The following is a 22257-nucleotide window of genomic DNA, read 5'->3' as shown; positions in this document are numbered from 1 at the left end:
AGGTTAGTGAGTTGCTCAGTACGAGAATTCAGTCACCTACATCGTTGTTGTCGTCGTCACTGGCCACTGATGATGGAGCCATTGTAACAGTGTTTGATAACGGTTGTGCTAGGTGGGATGATGCGATGCAAGCGAATGAATAGATGCCGTGTGGGCAGAGCGTGGAGAGGGAGATGAGTGGATGGGTGGAGAGAACAAGAGGAATTTGTGAGAGCGAGAGGAAGGTACAATGGAAGGTGGCGCTGGACTCGATGCTCTGTGCGCAGAAACGATGGGAAGGTGCCACCTGCCTGAATGCATCATGCCAGGCTACTATACTACCAGCTAATTCAAACATGTAAAGAATTCCTACCAAGCATCAAATAACAAACTACATTCCGTGGTGATGGCGCAGTGAGTTCAACAGAGGAACAAGTAGCAAGAATGAGCTTTTACTTAACCAACACAAGTAGACAGGCTAGATAGCTTATGGAGACGAGTGCATCCACAAGCATCCCACCACTGCACATGCACTCATTGAATGCATATACACCAATATTAGGCAGATACAGCACGTGCAACCGCAGACAAGCTCACAAGCTCGATAGACCATATGAATATATTATCATATGCAAGAACAGCGGAAATGGATAAAAAAGGGTGAACAACGGGCATGGATGCTAACCCAGCTCCCGACAAACACACACTCTCCTTCACTCTTCCTCCTCCATACCACCTTGATCCCTCCGATCAAACTTCTACACCCAAACCACCACAGCCGCCTTCAAGCTCCATAGGAAGCACTACCAACTAATCCAAGCACATGAGTGCCAGCCGCTCTTCTGCTTAAGACGCAGCTGATACGAGCACGTGCAAAGAGGTAGTACAACCATCCAAATCGCCAAGCCGTCGTCTGTTCGAAATAATGGTAGAATGGTTGAAGTAAGGGATAACGTTGTGGGTATCAGTGTAAGAATCGTGAAGAACTTTTTTTAATCCGTTGATGGCTCGTGAATGCGTGAGATTTGCCGAAATGATACTGAGATAGGCTAGGAACGATTGTGATGAGATGTCGAATTAAATGAATGACATGAAACTGCATGCCATAAATGTCAGTGTCCCGCCAGGATGCTATTCGTAGCGGAACAGCGAGCTCACGGAGCTCGCGAGTCGCCTAAGCGACAGCAGCGGTGGGAGCAACGGCCGCAGGGACAGCCGCAGGAGCAGGGGCAGCAGTGGCGTCGCCATTGACTTCAGCCTGAGTGCAGTCCCTGGAGATGTGGCCGGTTTCGCCGCAGCGGTAGCAAGTCTTGCCGGCAGTGTTGAGTGGACCGCCGTTGGGTGCGGTGCAGTCACGCGAGATGTGCCCTGCAAAAGTTAATCATAATCCCAATACAATGAAATTGCGTCATCATGCATACCCAGCTTGCCACAGGCATAGCACTTCATGGCCTGAGCCTGGCAGTCACGGGCAAAGTGGTTGGGTCCGCCACACTTGTAGCAAGTAGCAGGGCGAGCGCCGCCAGCGAAGCCGCCCCTGAAGCCACCATAGCCGCCACGGGGAGCGCCAGCACCACGGCCCATTCCTGGGTTGGGGCAGTTGCGGGCAAGATGGCCAGCAACACCGCAGCTGTAGCAGCGTCCGCTCGTACCAGCTCCGCTCAACCGCAGTGTTGGGCAGTCAGCCTGCACGTGTCCGAGGCCTTGGCAGTGGTAGCACTGCTTAGCTGTTGCTTGGTCAGTGTTCTGGTTCTTGCGCAATTCCAAATTGCTGGGCCTTTGCAGATATGTAAGGATGGTAACCGTGGTACCGTGTGGAGCGGGCAGCGATCATCGTGGGTTCAGAATGACATACTCTCGGTAGTGCGGGGGTGTGGGCATCCGTTGGACTCATGTCCTGGCTGCTTGCCTGCTTGCGCATTAGAGGACGGTTGCATGTAAAGGCCGCGAGTCTGACTTACAGTTGTAGCAGAGCCTTTCGGACGAGGAGCAGACCTCTGTGCATTCGCGTCAGTCGCATTCATCCGTGCAAGCAGTGCCGCCCTTGCCATGGCCTCGCGACGCAGATTCCACCATTGCAGATGCCGTCTCGCGACATACATCTCGCAATGGTGTCACTGCAGCGAGAGCCACAGGTCAGCGCGTCAACGTAGCTTACCGGCATAGTGGCCAACATTTCCGCACTTGAAGCACGCACGACGAGATAGAGACGACATGTTGCTTGTTCCACCGCGTATATCTGTGTCGGGTGTGAGTATATCATCAGTGGTAGTGGTGGTGGTGGTGCGATGAGCGAGAAGCGCAGTGGGTCGCAGGACGAGGGGCGGCTTCCAGTGGCGCGTTCGCTCCAGCGCCCATGTCCTCTGTCTGCTGGAGAGGATGCGCACACGGCGGGCAGTGGTGATGGGGCGCACAGTACCTGCTTCGTTCTCTTCGTCAGATTCCTTCACCTGTGGTTGCCGTCAGTCGCAGAGTTTTCGAGGGGCGGCCGTCGAGGGGCAGAGCAGGGCGACGGGGCAACATGCGCCGAGCGGGACTAGGAGCGCAAGAACCGCAGCCATGGCTCGTGGAGGGACGCAACATACTTTCGACTTGCCAGACCTTCCCTCAGCAACGCTTCTGCAGCCGTCCTCCGACAATGTGAGTGGTGTGAGAGTTTACAGGTGTCGGGTTGGGGCAAAATGCACCTCTTACAGCTGTGGTCCCTGCTTCGGTTGCGCTAGCGAGATGCGCAATTTGGCTATCCCGAGGTCGAAACTGCGTATGCCGCTCGTAATGGCATTGTGCGGCCTCCCATAGGTGCGGACCCATGGCGTGCTCCTTTTAGACGTGTTTCGTCTTCCACCGCCGTGCATGCACATCTGTCGCGCTCTCGCGGTCGCGGGGGCCGCGTTCTAAGTGTCTGCCCCTCCGCCGCTGCCGCTCACTCGAGAGCTACAGCCCCCCTCCACCTCCCGTCTTAGCGCCAAACCATCCAGGCCTGCAAAGCAGCATTGGGCCTCTGTCGGTCGCCATGGCGCGAACTAGCTGCTGCAGTCAGTCCGAGCAAGACAAGCTGCTCGGCGCAAAAGCGCTGGTGCACATGCTGCACACGCGACATGCTGGCCGTAACATTCATATACATTCGTCTCTATCTAAGCTTGCAACCTGCCTGCTAGTGGGAACTGGATCTTCGCAACCGCGACCAGTACAGGGGCCAATGCGCTGACCGACATGGTGCCGAGTCGTGCGTCCCCTCTAGTCCTCCGACTCGATGACGGCGGGAGCCTTGACCGTCCTCGTCTTGAGAAATTCGAGCCCTTCGCCGCCCTGCACTACAATTAGCATACCGCGCAATCACACGCGCGTCGGGGCTGCGGGACGACTTACGTAAGAGATCAACGGCGACACTTCGATGCCGTCCTTGGGGTCCTCGCTGACAACTGTGGCACCGGCGGCTTGCACCCACTTCTTGCCCTGCGCCATAATATCCTGCTTGCTGGTATCAGGGTCATCCTCACCGGTTCCGCGCGCATTCTTCAGCGGCGAGAACTCGTCCTCGCGCTTGACTTCCATGCACGCAAACTTGTCCAGCGTCAGGAAGGGGAAGCAGTCAAAGACAAACTGCTCCAGCTTGATGCCATTGGGCTTGTCGGGCTTGACAGTCTCGCCAGTCTCTGTGTTGACATAGGGAATCTTCTTGCGAGCAATGTGGTGGGGCAGCTTCTTGGCCCATTCTGGGATGCTTTCGAGGAACTTGTACGAGTAGTAGTGGTTGACAATGTTGGCAGCACGGAACTTGAGCAGGTTGGAGTCCTTGGAGTCCTTGGCCTCTGCATCTTCGGCTGAGATTTCCGAGTATTCAACGACATCGGGCTTGCCGTTCTTCTGGAGAATGAGACCCACAGATTCTTTGGCGTTGCGCTTACGCACCACCTTGGTGGCAATGTCGACGTTCTTGGACGCAGAGAAGCCAATGAAAACAGGGTCAGCGACCTTGACAAGGCAGTTGTCGACGCAGTAGGCGTGGATGTGCTGGATTCCACGCTTGCCCATGTCGGCGACAACACCGGATTGAATGAGGGCTTGGTAGAGACCACCGTTGCCATCAGGGGCGACAGCGACCTGTACCATGTCAGCGCTGTCAAAACATGGTTGGAGTGTATATGCGTACCTTTGACTTGCTCTCCAGGAGGATCTTGCCCTCGTTCGAAATGCACGGCAGCACACCCTGCTCGAAGATGATGACATTCTCCTTCTTCAGTCCAAAGTAGCTGTGCTTCTCGAAGAACTCGGCGGTAGGTCCCCGGGTAGGGCCGCTGGTCATGACGTACCATGGGATGGTCACGTCCTCCTTGTTGTGCTTCTTTGCAGCCAGCATCTCTGCCTTCCTGATGCGCTCGCCCTGCAGTTGAAACAAGCTCTTCTGGCTTGGAAGACCAATGTCGAAGCATCCCTTGGGAGCTGAGCTGCCCAGACGGGTGCCCTGGCCACCAGCCATCAGCACGACGGCGACCTGGTTCTTGGCGATGAACTCAAGACCGCTGTTGTACCATTGGTCGAGGTCCCCCTGCGAGGAGTCGAGGACGGAAGATGTGGCATTCTCAGGGAGGGGCTCGATCTTGTTCTCGGTCGTTTCGGTTTGTGGCGGGTGGAGAGCGCGTTCGGTGATCTCGTTGATGTAGTCGGGGTTGAAGTTGCTCAGCTGTCCGTAGAGAGCGGCCTTCTCGGCGGTGGAGAGCTTGTCATAGAAAGCCTATGCACTTGTAGTTAGTATCTCTGTGGGAAAAAGCAAAAAAGCAGCGTTGGCAATGTCGCAGCAGACGGCTGAGCTTTGCAGTCCATCCAGTGCCCACAAAGCCCACTGAGGTGCTCCAAGACGTCACCGTGTGTACGTACAAAGACTTGGGCCTGGCCAGCCTTCTCGTACTTGGCCTTGAGCTCGTTGAACTCGGCCTCTGAAGGCTCCTTTGCCGGCGTGCCCTGGGCAGCTCCGCCACCAATGTGGAGCTTCTCGAGCGCGCTGTTGACAGTGTCCTTGATGGCCTCCATGGTGATGCGGGGCTGTGGCGGGGTAATTGGGATGATGGGAGCAACAATTGCAGAACTGGAGTGGGGTGTACGTCTATAAGTACACAAAGAGCGGTAGCAGAAGAAGACGTGCGTAGAGCTGCAGCCTCACCGCGTTGGCGTGTCGAGGAAGATTCAACTACAGCACAGCCCTGACGCTCGTGTTGCCCCACTCGGCGTGCGTCGCTGCCGCACATGGGCCAGATGGAGCCTTCCAAGATGGCCAGCGCCCCCATGTCACCACTAATAATACTACATGTTTCACGCATTGCTTCTTCGGGAGGCGTGGCCCTGTCGTCAGCCCAGCATTTCAAGCTACTATTGGCGCCAGCTGTGCGCGTACATACAACCTCAGCCCCAAAGCCGCCTCCAGCCACCCAATCTACAAACAACAAGGAGACGAAGTAGAAGGTCTGCAGCCCTGCCGCAATGCATCAAGCCAAGAGGCCCCGAAAATGAACCTGGAAACGCAACTCCCTGAACGCCTCGATGGTATGCAATCGGTTACGAATGGCCGTTGGCCTCGCTGGGCGTCTCCTGCTCAGCGGGCTTCAGCGCTTTTTGTGGAGCCGGGTTGAGGATGCGGGTGGCGTCAATCAATCCAGCATTTGGGTTCAGCTCGAGGCCGAAGCCGGGGCGGTCGAGCGTCTTGACGTCGAGATAGCCCTTGGTCGGGATGGGCTCGTTGGTAAAGCTGTGGCTTGTCAGTGCGTATATCGACAACCACGGTCATCAGAACCTACAGATTGCCAAAAACAGGCAGGACGGACTTGCCGTCAGGCGAGTTTGCCAAATACTCTTGGAAAGGCGAGTTGGCTTGGGACACGACAAAGTGGTAAGAGTATGGGCCGCTAGCATGAGGAACCACGGGGATGTCGTACGCCGCCGCCATGGCCGAGATCTTGATGAGCTCAGTCATGCCGCCAACCCACATGACGTCTGGCTGCAGGATATCCAAGTTGCGGCCCTCGATGAGCTTCCTGAAGCCATAGCGCGAGTACTCGTGTTCGCCGGTGGTGAACTTCATGCGAGGATGGGCACGCTTGATCTGCTCGAAGCCATCCGAATCATCTGGCGACAGGCATTCCTCCCACCAGTTCAGGTTGAGGTGCTCGGTTGCCTTGACCACCTCGATTGTGTACGGCACGTTCAAGCTCATGTAGCAGTCGACCATCAGAGGGAAGTCGGGGCCAACGCTCTCGCGGTGCTTGGTGAGGAACTCTACGTTCTTCTTCAGGCCCTCGGCACCCTCGCCGGGGCCGTACGGCAGCGGCACCTTTGCACCGAAGAAGCCCATCTCCTTTGCTGCCGCCGGTTCTGGGCCGGTGCAGTAAAAGTTGAGCCTCTCACGGGTTGCCCCACCAAGCATCTTGTACACAGGCTCGTTCCGAATGTGACCGAGCAGATCCCAGATGGCAAGGTCAATGACTGAGATGACGGCGACGGGGAGACCCTTGCGGCCATAGAACATGGACGCGCGGTACATCTGCTCAAACATGTGGTTGGTGTCTCTGGGGTCTGGATCACGTTAACAGCCTCGTCGTGTGCGGGGGCTCGGTGGGCGGCTCTCACCTTGGCCGATCAAGAAGCGCTCGAAATGCTCAGCGACCAGCCAGCAGGCGGGCGGTCCTCCGAAGCCCGTAGCAAAGCCCTTGGTGCCATCGCTGGCCTCGATCTCGACGCAAAAGGAGCCAAGGACGTTGATGCCCCAGCTGGTTCTCGACCTGCGGTACTCCTCATACTGGCTCATGGGCGTGGAGATTTTGCTGTCGATGAGCCAATGCCCGCCAGCGACATTGTGGTAGTCTCCGCCGCTTCCGGGGCCCTGTGTTACAAAGGTGCGCACATGCTGGATGGTCGGGAACGAGCGGGGCGTGCCAGAAGCCATGGTGAATCCAGGAAGAGGATGCTGACCAGGTGGACGGGGCGTGGAGGCGTGGTAGAGGGGCACTTCAATTAAGAGCAAGCAGTCGAAGCGTCATGGGCATTTCCGAGGACGTCGCCTCGGCCCATCTCGCTGCGACATGCGACGACTGCACGAGGGTCCGGTCGTGGCAGAGTGGAGGACTGCGTCTTGGAGAGGCCACCGGAATGTGTACAGGGCCGAAGCATATGTTGAAGCACCAGGGCATTGCACCGAAGGCCAGCAGATCACCGACACGCAGCCAATGGGGGCGGGCAGGCGGGCGTCTGGGGTAAGGGTTTAGGGCCGCGGGCGGGGCTGCAGTTCGGTGCTCTCTCTGCCGAACTTTCGCGCACTGCTGCACGTCGACAGTCGCATCATGGACCCCATGGACGCCAGTGCAGCCCAGCAGCAGACGGCCAGCCCCAACGGCACCGCAAAGCTCTCCAACCACTCGCCGCAAGATGGCCACCACGACTGGAGCGCCGACGACCGCTCCAGCGACGACGAGGCCCACGACCGCAGCCAGCCTGGCGCATCCAACAAGCGCAAGCGGCCGCTCTCGGTGAGCTGTGAGACGTGCAGTAAGTCCCCCACCGCAGCGTGCAAGAGACGCCGCCTGCTGACGCTGCCATCAAGAGCAGCGCAAGGTCAAGTGCGACCGCGGGTCGCCAGCGTGTTCGTGGTGCCTGAAGAACCACTCTGCATGCGTGAGTTGCGCATCGCATCGCCAGGTAGCCGCCACATACTCAACCACGCCCAGGTCTATCTCCCGCGCAAGAAGCCGGGGCTCCGTGCCGGCTACGGGCGAGAGCTCGAGTCTCGACTTGGTAAGTCCTGCCGCCTCTTGGCCGTGTGCAGAGGTAGCCGAGGTTTCCACACGAGCCGGCGCAAGCTGACCACGACCACGTACACGCTGCAGACAAGCTCGAAGCCCTCCTTGTGCAGCAGCAGGCCCAGATCAACCACCTCTCAAGCAACCAGGCCGCGAGCTCCAACCCCTCGCCCCAGGACGTGACGGCCTTTCGCAGCCCGCCCATTGTCCAAACCCCGCACATACCCCGTCCCGAGACAGCCCTCTTCATCCAGAAGCCCACGTTTCCCTCGCAGAATGCCATCCACACGCCATACAGCAATGGCGTCACAGACAATCACCCTGCCACCTCGGTCACAGGCCATTCCTACTCGACCGAAGACATGGGCAGCGTGACCGGGGGCCTTGCACGCGACGTCTATACACCCTACCATGAACAGTTTCAGCCCGCCATGGCGCGGAATCTAGGGCATGCCGATGCAGACTTCCCTCCCTACGACCTACTCTACGGACTGGTTGACCTCTTCTTCAAGCACATCAACACCTGGTGTCCGATCCTCCACCGCCAAAGCACGCTCAACTCGCTCTTTGGAGACACCACCCTCGAGGAAGCCGACCGAATTATACTCCACGCTGTCGTTGCAACCACTGTCAAGTTTTCCACAGACCAGCGCCTCACAGCCGAAAAGCGCGCGCGGTACCACAAAAATTCAAAGGAAAAGGTCCTGCTTTATGGAATTGAGAACAGTTCGGTCAAGTCGTTACAGGCCCTTGTCATCCTTGCACTGGATGTCGTGGGCTGCTCCAATGGCCCTCCTGGGTGGAATCTGCTTGCGCTGATAACTCGTTCCGTGGTCCAGCTCGGCCTGTCGGTGGAGAGCTACTCTCCGAGCGTTGCTCCTCAGTTTGCATCCATCTATACCTTGCGCGCCATGACGTTGCCCGAACCAAAGGACTGGATCGAGGAGGAGAGTCGACGCAGGCTCTTTTGGATGATTTACGTCCTCGACCGATACGCGACTGTCGCAACCGCTTTCGAATTCGCCCTCGACGAGAAGGAAATCGACCGCCGCTTGCCGTGTCGCGACGACCTGTATGCACGAAATGTGCCGGTGGAGACGAGATGGTTTCATACCTCGACAAGATCCGACTACAGCATGAACAGACCGGAGAATTTGGGGTCTTTCTCATACTATGTTGAGATCCTGGGCATTCTCACCAGAATACACAAGTTTCTGAAGAAGCCAGTGGACATTACGTCCTTGTCGGATGTAGAAACTTGGCAGAGCGAATACCGAGAGCTGGACAATGCCATTGAACAGTGGAAGTACAATCTTCCCCCAGAATATGGCAACTCGGCCAGACTATTCGCCAAACCGGGCATGGGACAAAATCTGGACAGCGGCTTGGTTATGCTGCACGCAGCTTTCCATACGTGAGTCACCCTTCTCCATGCAAGTGGACGCACTGACTCCCATAGTACTGTAATCCGCTTGCATTCATCTGCGGCGTACCCCACTCATAGATCCCCCATCTTTACGCCGTCTTTTAGCGCCAGTCAAAGGTGTCTCACTGCTGTAGAAAACATTACAGCTCTCTGCGCTACTGTGCGGGACAACGGGCTGCTGAGCAAACTCGGTCCGCCCTTTGCATTTTCTCTCTGGGTTGCTGCACGTGTGCTCCTGGTCCATGGGTCAACTATCGATCATCGGGTCGACCAGTCGATCAATCTGCTGGTGAGCACCCTCCGGGAGATGGGCCAGTATTGGGAGGTCGGCACACGTTATGCAAGCCTGCTATCGCGTGTTTTGTCAGAGTATCAAGAAAGCCAACAAGCCCCGACTGGTGCCAACGGCGAACGCGTCACGCCCTCGACGGTCAAGATTCTGGCAGACATGCGGCGGTGTGCATACGACTTGGACTTCCTCATCTCGCGACAGCCAAAACTCAGTAATAGCCAAAGTATGAGGATACCGTCCGTTACTCCAGCACGAACGCCGGCGCCAAATGAGCTGGAGTATCTGGATGTGTTCGATTTCTTCAATATGCCCAGGCTTCCCGTATCCATTGATGGTGCCATGACCTACCCTGCGCCTGACGGCAACATGCAAATGCCTGATGGGTCGTTTGGGAACGAGTCCAATATTACGAATTATATGGTTGATGCAAGCTCCGATTGGTTTATGAAGCAGACGGCATAATTATTCTTAGCGAAAGGTGTCTGGCGTATGGGTCGGCGGTATGTAAGATATGATTCATTCTTCTTGGTATGTAGGCTTTGTAATTTCTGCTGGTCTAGCTCCTAAAGGCTTTACGACCCCCATAATTCAAGAGCGATACCCTGTTCTTTTCAATGAGCGCCTGTCGGAATGTCTATTCCGATATCGGAAATGGTTTCACCTTTTGTGTCATACGCTGCAGCATCTCGTTTGCACACCAATCAATATGAATTAATCGATGACACAGAGTAGAGTAACGCGTCGCATACTCTTTTACGTAATATCTTTTCCCGTAAAGTTGGAGAATCTCAGCCTATCTCCAAATCGTCCAGAAGGGCCGTTAGCCGTCGGAATAGGCATTGCTATATCGGAATAGCCTCTGCTACCTCGGGATAGCATGGTCGTATGACACTAGAGCGCTCTGACTAGCCGCCTTTAAATAAATGTCAAAGTCAAAGCATACTTATAAAAACGAAAGCATAGCCTCAGCTATCAGCTCAAATCAGTATCTGTCCAGAAGGATATTCTCGTTTATTTCATATCATAAATTCAAACTTCACGCCCGTCCCCCCTCCCCTTTCTTCAACTCGATCGTATTCCATTTCCAGCCTTGCCAAAATGGCAGATTCATCTGCAACCCAGCATATCCTTGTCCTAGGCGCCGGCGTCATTGGCCTGACAACCTCTCTCGTGCTAGCCCACACGTATCCCAGCGCCAAAATCACCGTCGTAGCAAAGCACTTCCCCGGCGACCGATCAATAGAATACGCGTCGCCATGGGCCGGAGCTAACTGGTCGTCCATGGCCAAAGACAACGGCCCCCTGGAAAAATACGACCAAGTAACCTTCAACCGCTTCGGCGAGCTCATTGACGGCAAGCCCGTATTCGGCTGCCAGACGCTCAAAGCAGGCGAAACCAAGAACTCCGAGGGCGGCAATGCGGGCAACGAGATTGGGCTGGGCCGCATGGGTATGTGGGCTGTTTTCGATGCTCCGATTGAAGACGCGGGTATCTTGACTGAGCAGACGGGCAAAGTGTGGTATGACAGTCTTGTGGGTGGGCTGAGAAATCTGGGCAAAGAAGAGTTACCTGCAGATGCAGTGTTTGGATTCGAAGTCCCGCAGACGTTTCGGATTAATACGCAGGTTTATTTGCAGTGGTAAGTTCAGTTTGTCTCATGGGCTATCGTCATCACGATTGCTCCTGTCTACTTACCCATGTCGCACTCTCACTATGACTTGCCCAGCTAAACCCCTCCCAGGCTCCAACAACAAGCACTCTGCAAAGGCATCACGCTCGTGCGTCGACACTACACTTCTGTAGCCGAGCTGCTGCAAGACCTGCCTTCGACTACGCTTCTCATCAACTGCACCGGCCTGGGCTCTCTGCACCTCACGGATATCCGAGATGAAACGCTGTATCCGACGCGTGGACAAACGCTCCTCGTTGCGGAGCCAAAGACACCGATTAACCGAATGTACGAATTTGAACGCGTCAAGTATGATGGGGCTTTTTCTTTTGCCCCTTGTCTCTTGGTTTTTCTTTCCCTGTTTCACTTTTCTTCCCTCTATTGTCTGAGTAATTGACCGCTGTGGGATGCTGTTATATCTTGTATACCTACGTATATATGTGTGTTTTACTGTGTATGTGTGCTAACACTCTGGCGTCCACAGGTACTTCCGCTCTGCCCACCGCCTCGATCCAACAACCACATACGTCTTTCCCCGCGCGCTGGGCGGCGGCGTGATTCTCGGTGGCAGCCGCCAGGACAACGACTGGAGCGAAGAGTGGGATGAGCAGCTGTGCCAGCAGATTATGCAGCGATGCTGTGCCCTGTGTCCGGAGTTGGGTCGGCCTGAGGACTTGCAGGTTATTGCGAAGAATGTGGGATTGAGACGTGAGTTTTTCTCCATTTTCCCTTTTTTTCGTGATTTTGGATATACGCGTGCTGACATTGGATTGGCGGTAGCGTCGAGAAAAGGCGGTATGAGGATTGAGACGGAGACGGGTAAGTGGAATGTCCCTGTTGTGCATTGCTATGGACATGCTGGAGCAGGATTCCAATCGTCTTGGTAAGTTCTTCTCTTTAAATTCAAAACGAACATGTCCGCATTCTTCCTGCATCAATGCTAATATATCCAGGGGATCTGCCGAGCGCGTCCTAGAGCTCGTGCAAAACATCTTTCCACCTAGCTCGAAACTATGAGGTTTAGCATAGCTAGCCCCCTAACTTGTATAGTCATCATTAATTCATCCTTTCCGCCTTCCTGCCTTCCCCCCGACTATTCCACTCACGGTCAAACACCTGCAGGCTCCTCTGTGCTGTTGGTACCACATCCAGCGCCTTAACGCTCACCCTGTCCTTCTGACTGAGCATAAACGCCGCCGCCTCCGCCACGTCGGGTGCAACCAGCGGCTCAAAGCCCGACATGAACGTATCGTAGCTTTCCTTTTGATATCCAACTCTAACACATCACCATCAGCTCCAGCGTCACCAACCACATAGAAGGCTGGGGGAAAGAGAGAAAATCAGACTTGAATGCTGTATACTCAGGACATACCTCAGCTCGTGGAAATTCGTAGCCACGACCCCCGGCCGCAGCGCAAGAACCTTGATATCCGTGCCCACGAGTTCTGTCCTCAGCACGTTTGTAAATGCCTCCTGGCACGCTTTACTGGCGTGATACACGGCCTCGCCGGGGAACGGGGGCACTTCTAATCCCGTTGTGCTAGTGATATTCAGAATGGTTCCTTTTTTCCGCTCCATCATTTTACCCTCATTCAGCACCGCGTAGGCGGCAAACATGTAGCCGTTGATATTGGTGTTGGTCATGGTAATGACGTCCTGGATTTTGAGGTCGGGGAAGCGTGCGGGGGCGCCGAGAGCGAGGCCCGCGTTGTTAATCAAGACGTCAATGTGCGAGACTTGCTGGGCTGCATTTGAAATGGCGGTGCTGAGCGCGGCGTGGTCTTGGATGTCGACGGCTGTGGTGTAGACGTTGAGGCCTGGATGCTGCGCTTGTAGCTCTGTGGAAAGAGCACTGAGTTTGTCGCTTGAGCGCGCGAAGAGAATCAGTGTCGCAGATTCTTGGGCCAGGCGCCGTGCAATGGCTGCGCCTATGCCCATGGAGGCACCGGTAATGAGGACGGTCTGGTCTTTGAGGGACATGGTGTTGGGATAAGTCGAATATGCTGATGGAAAGGGGAATTAGGTGTTCATTGGAAAACGGATACCGTATCAATACTGAAAGAGCAATGGACTTGAATACTACACACATGCTTACAAATGTTGGACAAGACACTACGTAGTAGGTATGACGTCATTACATTTGAGATATCTATACTGGTTTGCTTCGTGCTTATAGTAAAGCGATAGTGCATGGCAGTGGACGTGTAAACAATCATCCTGCCAGGGTTAGTTACTAGGGTAAAAGTGTAGATACAAGGCATGAACTCACCCTTTATATCGGGTCATGGCATCGTGGGATAGTTGACTATGTGCTGAGCACCATGGTGCTGAGATCGAGGCTGATGGATGTTTGCTGAAATACGAGTATCGCAGGATCTTGATGTTTATTGTAACTCATGGAAGCGATGCCTTAACCCTCCCACCTCTGCGCCTCCTTGTTGTAGCCTATGAGCTGTAGGTCGATGTTGAGTGTCTTAAGCATCATGTCCATGGTAAATGACTGTTAGCTGTTAGCGATCTCTTCAACGCGAGAAAATATCGCCTCGCTCACATCGTCCGCATTCTTGAATGTCTCTTTCTCCTCCTCTACCTTCTCCCTCTCACCCTCCATCTCAGCATACTGATCATAAGCTTCTTCTGAAATTTCACCGTTCTCCTTTGCTTCCGCCATTCTTTCGCGCTCTGCTTCGATTTCCTCTTGATCCCATTTCATTTGTCGTTGCTTTGCTTCCTTCTCCCGTTCCTGCCAGGCACCAACACCGCCCATCCTGTTGACTCGGTCTCTGGTGACGCCAAAAAGCTCTTCCGCAGCGGCACGGCTCGCTGTCCGCCATTTGTCTATCAATGCGACAAGGTCATCATCCTTTGTAGAAGTAGCAAGGGTTTGTGCCTGTGTGAGCATTTGTATTTCATTGCGCAGCTGCATTATCTCGCGTGCGACCGAAGGCTTAAATGGTGTGTTCCTTGATATCAGTCGTGAAGGTGTCGCGGTTGAGGTTGGACGCGACACGAAAGTCTTCGAGATTCTTGATGTGGACGGTCCTGGTACTGATGTAGATTGTGTTGTGGTAACCGTTTGCTGCTTGCTATCGCCAATGGGGGTGATAGATTTCGCGCGAACGCCACTCTCCTCCAGATTTTTCTTCGCAGGTACTTGGATCTCAGGCGGGTCCGAAGACGGCAGATCGTCGCCTATGCTGGGCTTCAATGGTGTCCGAAAAGGAGACTTGAAGGGCTTCTGGAGAGTCTTCGCCGCTTCGTTCAACCGACGGCGCTTTGCTTGCGGAGTCGACATTTTTTCGATTGAGTGAGCATTGGTATCAGCTATGTGTATGGTCACTGTAAGAGTGTTGATGAGATGAATGTCGCAAGCGCGGCGATGTCATCGGCCACTTCCCGCATCTCATTTCTTGGCAGTCGCGCTTTCGCGCTATCACGTGGGCAGGACAAAATAGGAAGTACCAGAGACTCAATTGACTGCTTAGGTGTTGTGACGAGAAAGCTACGACAAGAGTATGCGCAGCCACGCAAAGCCGCGTCTGAAAAATAGTAGGCTGTCTCTCATAGCTGCCTTTTTCTGATCGCATCGAGTATCAGAGTCAACAATAGATGATTAAGTCAAGTCGCAAACGTGTCAGGGAATGGCAAATTCGTGAAGACGTTGAACTAAAAATGATATTTTGGTGACATTCTGCGCAAGGCTTATAGTACCTAGAGCTTTATTGTGACATTGTAATAATCGAGGCCAATCGCGACTCCGGCCACGGCTGCGATGTATGCAGTAAGCACCACCATGGACTGGATCATAGTCATGTCCAGAGTTGGTAGCGTCATATTTACTAGGCCCGTCAGCAGATTTGCGACCAGGAATACAGCCAGGCCGTTGCGATTGAACGCATACAGCACGGTACTGGTAGCATCTCTGCTGCGTCGAACCTCTTCTTCTTTGTTCGCAGCCTTGTACAAGTTCGGAAAGAGGAATGTCTCGATGGCGCAACATATGGTGATTTGGTAGCTGTTAAACAAGGATACCCAAAGAAAGTATGGAAGGTTAGCCAGTCGTCTTGAGACAGTCAGGCGAAGGCCGTAGTAGCTGGTACAAAAGTAGAAAAGTGTGGTCCAGATGACAGACATTGTCGCAAGCTTTCCAAGCGTGGATTTCTTGAGCTTGACGGTGAATGATGCATCCTTGGAGATCTGTTGTTGTCTGGGTAGTGCAGACATACCCAGGGATTGGCCAGCCAAGAATATCGCAAGGTATCCGAAGAAGGAGAAGACGCCTTCTCGGTTCTTTGACAGTAGATCTTTGCGTTCGGCCACCAGTATATATGCCCCGAGAGACGTCCAGTCCAAGGCCACTTCGTAGATGGCAGCCAACATGAAGGAGAGAAAGGCATAAGAAGGTACCAGATCAAATGCTGCCTGGAACAGGGCAGCAAACGGTGGCAGAAAACCCAAGGTAAAGAAGAAGTTCCAATGCACGCCATATTCAGTTACGTGTTCTGCATAGTCCAATCCCTTGACGGAAATGAGCCGAATGACACCAAGGACAAGCAGAGGAATGGCGTGTCTGAGCGATGCGGTTAGGCGCTTAGATAATGATGGACGGCCGGAACCTCCCTTGAGTGAAGCCCGAACGGAAACCACGCCAGCGGTAAAGACGAAAGACCCCACACCCATGTCCATGAGCGACGTACCCCAATTCTCGACTTTTGCAAATCGCCGTGGAAATACGCGAAAGTCCACGGCGAGTATAGCAACACACGTTATGACCATCATTGCGCCGCGGTAATTTGTGATGAATGGCTTGACGGGAAGCGCGTCGAGCTTGGAGTCCTTTCCAGACTTGTCGATCTTGGGTGGTCTTGGAGCATCTCTGGCTGGAACTGGTTTCTCGAGGGCGTATACTGCAATTGCCGGTAGCAACAGAAGGAGGTTTAGGATCCATGGAGAAGATGAGTAGATAGTGGTTGCGAACAGCGTGGCTCCGCAGTTGAGCAGGAAGTCGAGGAACAAGGCTGGCGGTGTATACGGCGTGAACAAGCGCATGCGCGACTGTATGACAGACCATAGCAGGATGCTCAGCTGATCATTGTTAGTAAGTTCTCATTGCTCAGACATAAGGTTCGTGTGCAGTACAGGCATTGCGAGCGACACATTATTCACGTCTGCCACAGAGCTCCCCGTGTGGCCTGAAACCCATGCCTCTTTCAACTGCTTGTATGTTTTGGCCATGGCTGTGTAATGAGCGTTGGTTGAGTTTGTCCATTGGCATGCAATTGTTCGGGAGATTCGACGCGTTTGCTGTCCTCTTCTGGACCGAAATGGGTGGCCCAAGCGTCAATGACCTCACACATCGCGACTTCCACGCCTCTCTTCAGCGAGTCCACGGCACAACACTGCCAGGTAGTGACGGCGCCGAAACAATAGTATTGACAGAAACCACGTATTCGACAATGGATAATTCCTTGCCTGGGACGATAGAGGGAGGGGGGCCACGTTGCACGTGCCATGTGTCTGGACTTGCGCAATCACCATTCACCTCACCTTCACTGCGTCTCGAGGGGCAGATGCGCCCGTGCGCCGCCCTCACACTCAGGCAGCCACAATAGAAACTTCAGATACTTCCCCTCTTTCCTCCCAGCTATCCAATCCACCTGCCAACACCATCCTCGAACCTCCGCCGCATTGATCGACTGCTCGGCGGGATACGAAAGATGGACACTGCTAACAACAACAGTATGCCAGGCGTCAAGCCAGTGTATGTAGGTACTGACGGCATGCTCTCTGAGAAAGCAAGCTCGCTGTCAAACCGCTCGAGTATGCCGCTTCCATGCACCTCTCGGCTCCCTCGTCCGCTGCAGACCCAGAAGCCTCTCCCCAGCCCACCGGTCGCGCAAGTGGTGAATCCAGACAGCCCGCCAAAGGCCCAGCGTACCCTCATAGATGCTGAGTACTCTGAGAGCCCCATGAGCAGCGACTGGCCCATCATCCACCCTGAGAACGTTGCCCCCCGCCTGGGTGAGGAGCGGAGCTCACTGCCTGATTCGAGCGACATTGCTTTCACTACTCCACCGCCCTATGATGGAGCTTGTGACGATGACGGCACGCGAGTTAGGCGTCTCTCGTGGCATTCAACACATTCAGCCGCCAGCACTGGTACTGGACCCATCCTGAGGATCTCCGCTGACGCCGATGCTGTTATTCTCGGTACTGATGACTCCATTCCTGAAGTCCCGTCTATCCCTGCAGTCATTCCCACGCGTCTCGCTCAGCCACGCTCTATGGGCGCGCTCGGCAGCCGCGGTATCAGGGCCATGGGATCCAAGACATCGCTGAGCGCCACGCCTCCGTCCGCAAAGGCAGACCGCACTGAAGCTATGAGGAAAGTAAGCCCTGCTGTCAAGATAAGCCCGATTCGCTCTATGCAACCCCCAAGGAACACCGGCCTAGATGGTTATTCCCCAAAGTCTCCCTCGCCGCTTGCTCCATCTGCCGCGAGCAGACCTACCACTAGTCAGGCGAGTGTGGCAGCCCATCCAACTGCTTCCAGCACTCCAAGTGGCTCGCACGAGCCCATTGAACTCACATCGCCTGTTCCTGAGTCTAAGCGCATCGCCTCCGACCTCACGGCAGTCCAGGCTTCCGACCAAACTGCAGAAGCTGACAAGGTGTGTATGTCCAAGCATTTCATGGAGCGTACTAATGTTTTCTTCAGAAAGCGGAAGTGCCAAAAGATGAACAAGCTCTGCATATCCAGAAGATCAGGAGGACGGTCGATCACGCCTTGAACAAGAATCCATCGCTAGGCTCAACTGTTCGCTCCTACAGCAACCATCAGGACTTCAACCCCAACGCCGGCAACAAAGACTCAGCTTCCTTGCCCCGTACTATGCACTCCTACAGCACTGTTCGCAATCCAGATCCCCATAAGCTGAAGGTTCCGGACACTGTCGCCTCCAATCGTTTCGGTAGCACGGTGAGTTTCGAAGTACCAAATCGACACCAGTCGGTTCTATCAGATAACCAGTCCTCTGCGTCGCTCACGGCCCCCTCGCCCGTAGAAGATGCGGGGTCGGAGAAGAAGGTCAAACCCCAACGCAGCATTCGCAACATGTTCAACCGAGAGAAGTCGCGCATGGACCTAACAGAGTCTTTGCCAGCCAAGCAAGGCTTTATGAGTGCCGCCCGCAGCTCGCTCGCTAAGGCCATGCGAGACTCTAAGAGTCGCTCCAAAGTCCACCTCCCCTGGATGGGAGAGTCCAAGTCCCAGACTGATGTTTCCCGCTCGAAAATTAAGAGGCGGAGTCCACCCATGCCTCTCACTGCTTTCAGGTTTGCCGGTGCGACTGCCAGCCCAACGAGGGCGTTCATACCCGACAACCGTCAGAAGACGCGCACAGCGGTTCACAACATACTTAATCGCGTCCAAGGAGATTCCAAAGACTCGCCGTATAATGAGCGTGACATTCAGATTGCAGAGGTCCGTAGAGAGCTCCTGCTACGTACCTTTCTGCTTCAAGAACTACATCTAACACGAATACAAAACAGTGTGTCGTGAATGCCGCGGAGGCCTGCCGCGATGCAAACATCTGTGCAATGGAAGCCAAGAAGAACAACCGCGATGCCGATATACATGCAGACCGTGCAGGCATTGAGTTTATGCGTCTATACGGACTGCTCGAGGAGGCAGGTCTCGACCCGGAGACTGTGAAAGCTATCAAGGCCATTCTTGAAGAGAGAGCACTTGATGGAAAGTCCCGCCTCGTCTGAAGTGCCTAACTTGCAGTGTCTCTACCATACCGAAGGTATGTTCAGAAGTCGATGTCGAATCATTGAGGCTAAAAGCGCTAACGGGTCAGAGTATGCTTTCCACCGAACACGTCATCTGCTGTAGGATACCTCTGTCTTTTGTGCGTTGTAGATGTGCCGACGCTGGCAATGACGGACTAAGAACGTCTTTGCACTTACAGCATGGCCATCTTGCGTAATAATCATGGGGTCTTGGATCATTGCGAAACACAAGGAGTTGCATGGACCTTCTTGGGCGCCGGAATTCATCATGGCGAAACACTTGTACAATACTTGACGATCTTGCCCCTTCCCCACTTGTATACGACCCCGATCCAGATGCTGTTTGCCTAATTGCAAGGCATATGCACGAATTGATGCATGATGACTCGAGATCAACGAATACTGGCATCCAACACGGGATGTTCAGCAGCACTTACGCATCAAAGCGTATGGTGCCACGATCGGGAATGCGCCGATTACATAGGTGAACCAACTAAACCATAAAGCTTGTATTGTACAGATTCCGAGCATGGTGATCGTGACTGAAAGTATATGTATGTGGCACGCCGGATCCAAAGCGGAGTGTGTTGATCACCTCCCACCTCCAAAGCCTTCAAACAGCTGCAATATAGGCAGTTGCCATATGCTTTTCCGCACGCGAACGTCTCTTGAAATTCAGCAACCAGCAGCTTATACCACTGCGCGAGATCCCATACGTTTCCAGTAGTCTCTCTCTTTCTCGATTCATCATCACATTTTACATGCCGCCAAACATTCCTCCTCCCTGCTTTCCCTGCGCCTCTCCCTGCATCTTCTCGCTAACCTTGACATTGACCTCGAAGAACTTGGACACGCAGCGGTCGAGGCAGACGGACTCGCCCTTGTTGAGATCGGCTTCGCGGTACGAGGTATCTATGCATTTGGCGGTGCACGACTTGACGAGGCTGTGAGGCGGGTATACGCGTTAGCGAAAATACAAAAAGCTTCTTTCCATCCATTTTGTACGCGCTGGAAAAGGGACATATATAGACAATTCCGGAAGCCATGGATGAGAAGCATAGAGGCTCATGCTGTGTTTGCTCCATCCAAAGCAGACGAAGATCCGGACAAGGTAATACGTTTCACGCAAAAGATAAAAACGGAAAGCGGAAAGTATCGCATACCGGCTGTACATGTCCGAGACCATGTCAATCTCGGCTTCTGCTTGCGCAATCTTTTGCTCCGAAGAGATTTGGGGTTTTTGACCGAAGAACATGGACATTTTGGCGGCTTGTTTTTCTCTCTCTTCCCCAGTGTAGATTTATGAGGATTCAGGGCTTGCAATTGGCGACTGGCTGTATCGAGTATCGCTGGAATATGCGGCGTGGGCTGGGCAATGTGGTGTCGTGCGGTACGTCGGATTTGGGCTGGTTGCGGGCGATGATGTCGTTCGAGACAAGAATTCGGCGTGTGGTGCGCTATATGGTCCGTGCGTTTTTGTGGTTGTGGGAGCGCGGGTTAACGTGTTGGTTGTATCGCGTTGATACACCAGAATGCTTCATCACTTTGGCCTGTCTATGAGACGGTACTCTTGCTTCATTAATATGTCCAAGAGAATCTTGCGGTTGTTTTCATTCTTTGATATTCGGTTTTCTTAGGGCTACATCCCTCGATTCTGCCAACATCATGAATCGGAGCTGAGGTATGCCTCAAGGAAACCGTGCTACAACAACAGATAAGTGTCGTATATTGCCATTTCTTACCCAAGATGAATGGCTGTCTTTGTTTTGACATCAAACTTGCCATCTACCGTCTTTATAATCCATTCCTCTGCCTACTCGGGCTTTGTGTTTTCTGAGCTAGTCTAAGATCTTCAGTTGCGTTCCGGAGGTTCCGACGCGAGTCAATCGCGAATACCTGCACACATCCGACTCTGAACCCTTAATACCCGCAATACCGTTGCCGAACTGCCGTCCGGGACTCAACTATGATCTACAGGAATGTTCTTTGAAGTATAGTTCGAGAAGATCCATTGCTACTGACACGCGTCTTCACTGTCAAGACGGCACGGAACGATTGCACAGATCGCTTAGCGCCTCGTTCCAAGATAAGAAGACGCTTTTTCAGCCTAATCAAAACTCAAAAGTCGTAGAAATGATACCATGCTCAAAGCATGAGATGTTTATCGCTGGCCTTTGCGTCGCATGGATTTATTCGACGATCGTGTCGCCAATCAAAGATGTGTGCATATCGGGACCTTACGATGGTAGCTTACAAACTTAAAACTGAGGCCTTGCTTCTAGGACCAACGTGAAGACTTTACATTTCTGCAAGGGACCGGGCTCGGTTTAATTCAAAAAAGCACCAGGCATCAAGTGGAAAACGGCAGTGACAAGCATCTTATCAAGGATGGGAAATTTGCGGTCACTGTGGAGGGCGACAAGAAAGACGAGTCAAAGAGCGATACTGGAGCTGACGGACAGCAGTACCACGTTGTTATCTACAATCGGCAAAAAGCTGATATTACTCAGACAAAATATGTCACCGCTACCCCTCTTCGGTACTAATACACTCTGAGAAGAGCTCCGTCTCACGTCATAGTCTGGAACCAATACCCTTGTGGAAGCTTGCGGGGACTTCTTCCACGAAGGTTGCTTTAATGTATTTTCTATTGCCAAGTGAACGGATTATGCCGTTCTGTTGTCTTCTCACAGAGTGACTTGTCAAGCGCGGCAGAATCAGGAATGGATGGGATCACCGTTCTACCTTAGCTAACTGCTGTCAGCAATCCCTCCCGGCCGTTGGCAATATTGGATGGCTGGTACGGCAAGCGCCAAAAACGTCAGTTGGCATTCTTGCATTTCATTGAACGAAACCAAAACCGGCCATATGCATATTCCTGCCATGGAAACCCAGTCTAAAGCGTCGCTGTGTCGATATGTACTCTTCGGAGTTGGAGTAAACAGTTCCGAATACGAAAGAGCCATGTACTAAGATAATCGTCTCGCTGGCTGTCCATTCTCGTCGGGAGTGCAGAATCGAGCTTCCGAATACGAAATAGTCACCCAAAATTACGACATGACAGCGCCGCCGTCTCCAGCGATCATCCGTGTAAACAGCTGCCCACCTTGTATATGCCGAGTACCGTAAAGCAAGGCTACACGTCCTTGGTGCGTTCAACATTCCAATTCTAGTCAGTAGGCGCACACTACGAAATGTGCCATGGAAGGACCGGCAGAACTTTGTTTGCCATATCCCCACAGCAATAGAGCTAATTTGGCGGCATCTAGATATCCGCTTCTGCCTGGACAGACCATCGAGATTGAATAC

At 53.6% G+C, this 22257-nt stretch overlaps 9 protein-coding genes across 9 annotated transcripts; 4 read left to right on the top strand and 5 right to left on the bottom strand.

Annotated features, from left to right (window-relative positions):
* Positions 1-3082: 3082 nt before the first annotated feature.
* Positions 3083-6916, bottom strand: SETTUDRAFT_170316 (uncharacterized protein; the record flags this gene model as incomplete). The annotated part of the gene is made up of 7 exons (XM_008022432.1): positions 3083-3288; positions 3349-4083; positions 4133-4714; positions 4858-5065; positions 5537-5722; positions 5772-6546; positions 6601-6916. 7 exons carry the CDS (start codon positions 6914-6916, stop codon positions 3217-3219), a joined length of 2874 nt encoding a protein of 957 aa, XP_008020623.1. The 3' UTR covers positions 3083-3216.
* An 887-nt stretch (positions 6917-7803) lies between these two features.
* SETTUDRAFT_113089 (uncharacterized protein) lies at positions 7804-10063 on the top strand. The gene is made up of 2 exons (XM_008022431.1): positions 7804-9180; positions 9226-10063. Exons 1-2 carry the CDS (start codon positions 8129-8131, stop codon positions 9944-9946), a joined length of 1773 nt encoding a protein of 590 aa, XP_008020622.1. The 5' UTR covers positions 7804-8128; the 3' UTR covers positions 9947-10063.
* A 519-nt stretch (positions 10064-10582) lies between these two features.
* Positions 10583-12171, top strand: SETTUDRAFT_152492 (uncharacterized protein; the record flags this gene model as incomplete). The annotated part of the gene is made up of 5 exons (XM_008022430.1): positions 10583-11124; positions 11227-11463; positions 11639-11862; positions 11935-12037; positions 12108-12171. 5 exons carry the CDS (start codon positions 10583-10585, stop codon positions 12169-12171), a joined length of 1170 nt encoding a protein of 389 aa, XP_008020621.1.
* On the bottom strand, positions 12155-13134 carry SETTUDRAFT_18063 (uncharacterized protein; the record flags this gene model as incomplete). The annotated part of the gene is made up of 3 exons (XM_008021852.1): positions 12155-12165; positions 12261-12430; positions 12527-13134. The coding sequence occupies 3 exons, from the start codon at positions 13132-13134 to the stop codon at positions 12155-12157; spliced, it is 789 nt and encodes a 262-aa protein (XP_008020043.1).
* A 430-nt stretch (positions 13135-13564) lies between these two features.
* On the bottom strand, positions 13565-14449 carry SETTUDRAFT_18062 (uncharacterized protein; the record flags this gene model as incomplete). The annotated part of the gene is made up of 2 exons (XM_008021851.1): positions 13565-13654; positions 13706-14449. 2 exons carry the CDS (start codon positions 14447-14449, stop codon positions 13565-13567), a joined length of 834 nt encoding a protein of 277 aa, XP_008020042.1.
* Positions 14450-14865: 416 nt separating this feature from the next.
* On the bottom strand, positions 14866-16389 carry SETTUDRAFT_177945 (uncharacterized protein; the record flags this gene model as incomplete). Its single annotated transcript, XM_008022429.1, has 2 exons — positions 14866-16239; positions 16294-16389. 2 exons carry the CDS (start codon positions 16387-16389, stop codon positions 14866-14868), a joined length of 1470 nt encoding a protein of 489 aa, XP_008020620.1.
* Positions 16390-16871: 482 nt separating this feature from the next.
* On the top strand, positions 16872-18927 carry SETTUDRAFT_18060 (uncharacterized protein; the record flags this gene model as incomplete). Its single annotated transcript, XM_008021850.1, has 3 exons — positions 16872-17825; positions 17873-18637; positions 18706-18927. 3 exons carry the CDS (start codon positions 16872-16874, stop codon positions 18925-18927), a joined length of 1941 nt encoding a protein of 646 aa, XP_008020041.1.
* Positions 18928-19408: 481 nt separating this feature from the next.
* Positions 19409-20325, bottom strand: SETTUDRAFT_162105 (uncharacterized protein). The gene is made up of 2 exons (XM_008022428.1): positions 20112-20325; positions 19409-19892 (listed from the first exon to the last, which is right to left on the bottom strand). The coding sequence occupies exons 1-2, from the start codon at positions 20207-20209 to the stop codon at positions 19706-19708; spliced, it is 285 nt and encodes a 94-aa protein (XP_008020619.1). The 5' UTR covers positions 20210-20325; the 3' UTR covers positions 19409-19705.
* A 1011-nt stretch (positions 20326-21336) lies between these two features.
* SETTUDRAFT_152488 (uncharacterized protein) lies at positions 21337-21504 on the top strand (the record flags this gene model as incomplete). Its single annotated transcript, XM_008022427.1, has 1 exon — positions 21337-21504. The coding sequence occupies one exon, from the start codon at positions 21337-21339 to the stop codon at positions 21502-21504; it is 168 nt and encodes a 55-aa protein (XP_008020618.1).
* Between the last annotated feature and the right edge of the window lie 753 nt (positions 21505-22257).

Source organism: Exserohilum turcica (genome assembly GCF_000359705.1).
Source record: "Exserohilum turcica Et28A unplaced genomic scaffold SETTUscaffold_1, whole genome shotgun sequence".
NCBI lineage: Eukaryota > Fungi > Ascomycota > Dothideomycetes > Pleosporales > Pleosporaceae > Exserohilum > Exserohilum turcicum.
This window is presented reverse-complemented; position numbering and strand designations above follow the sequence as displayed.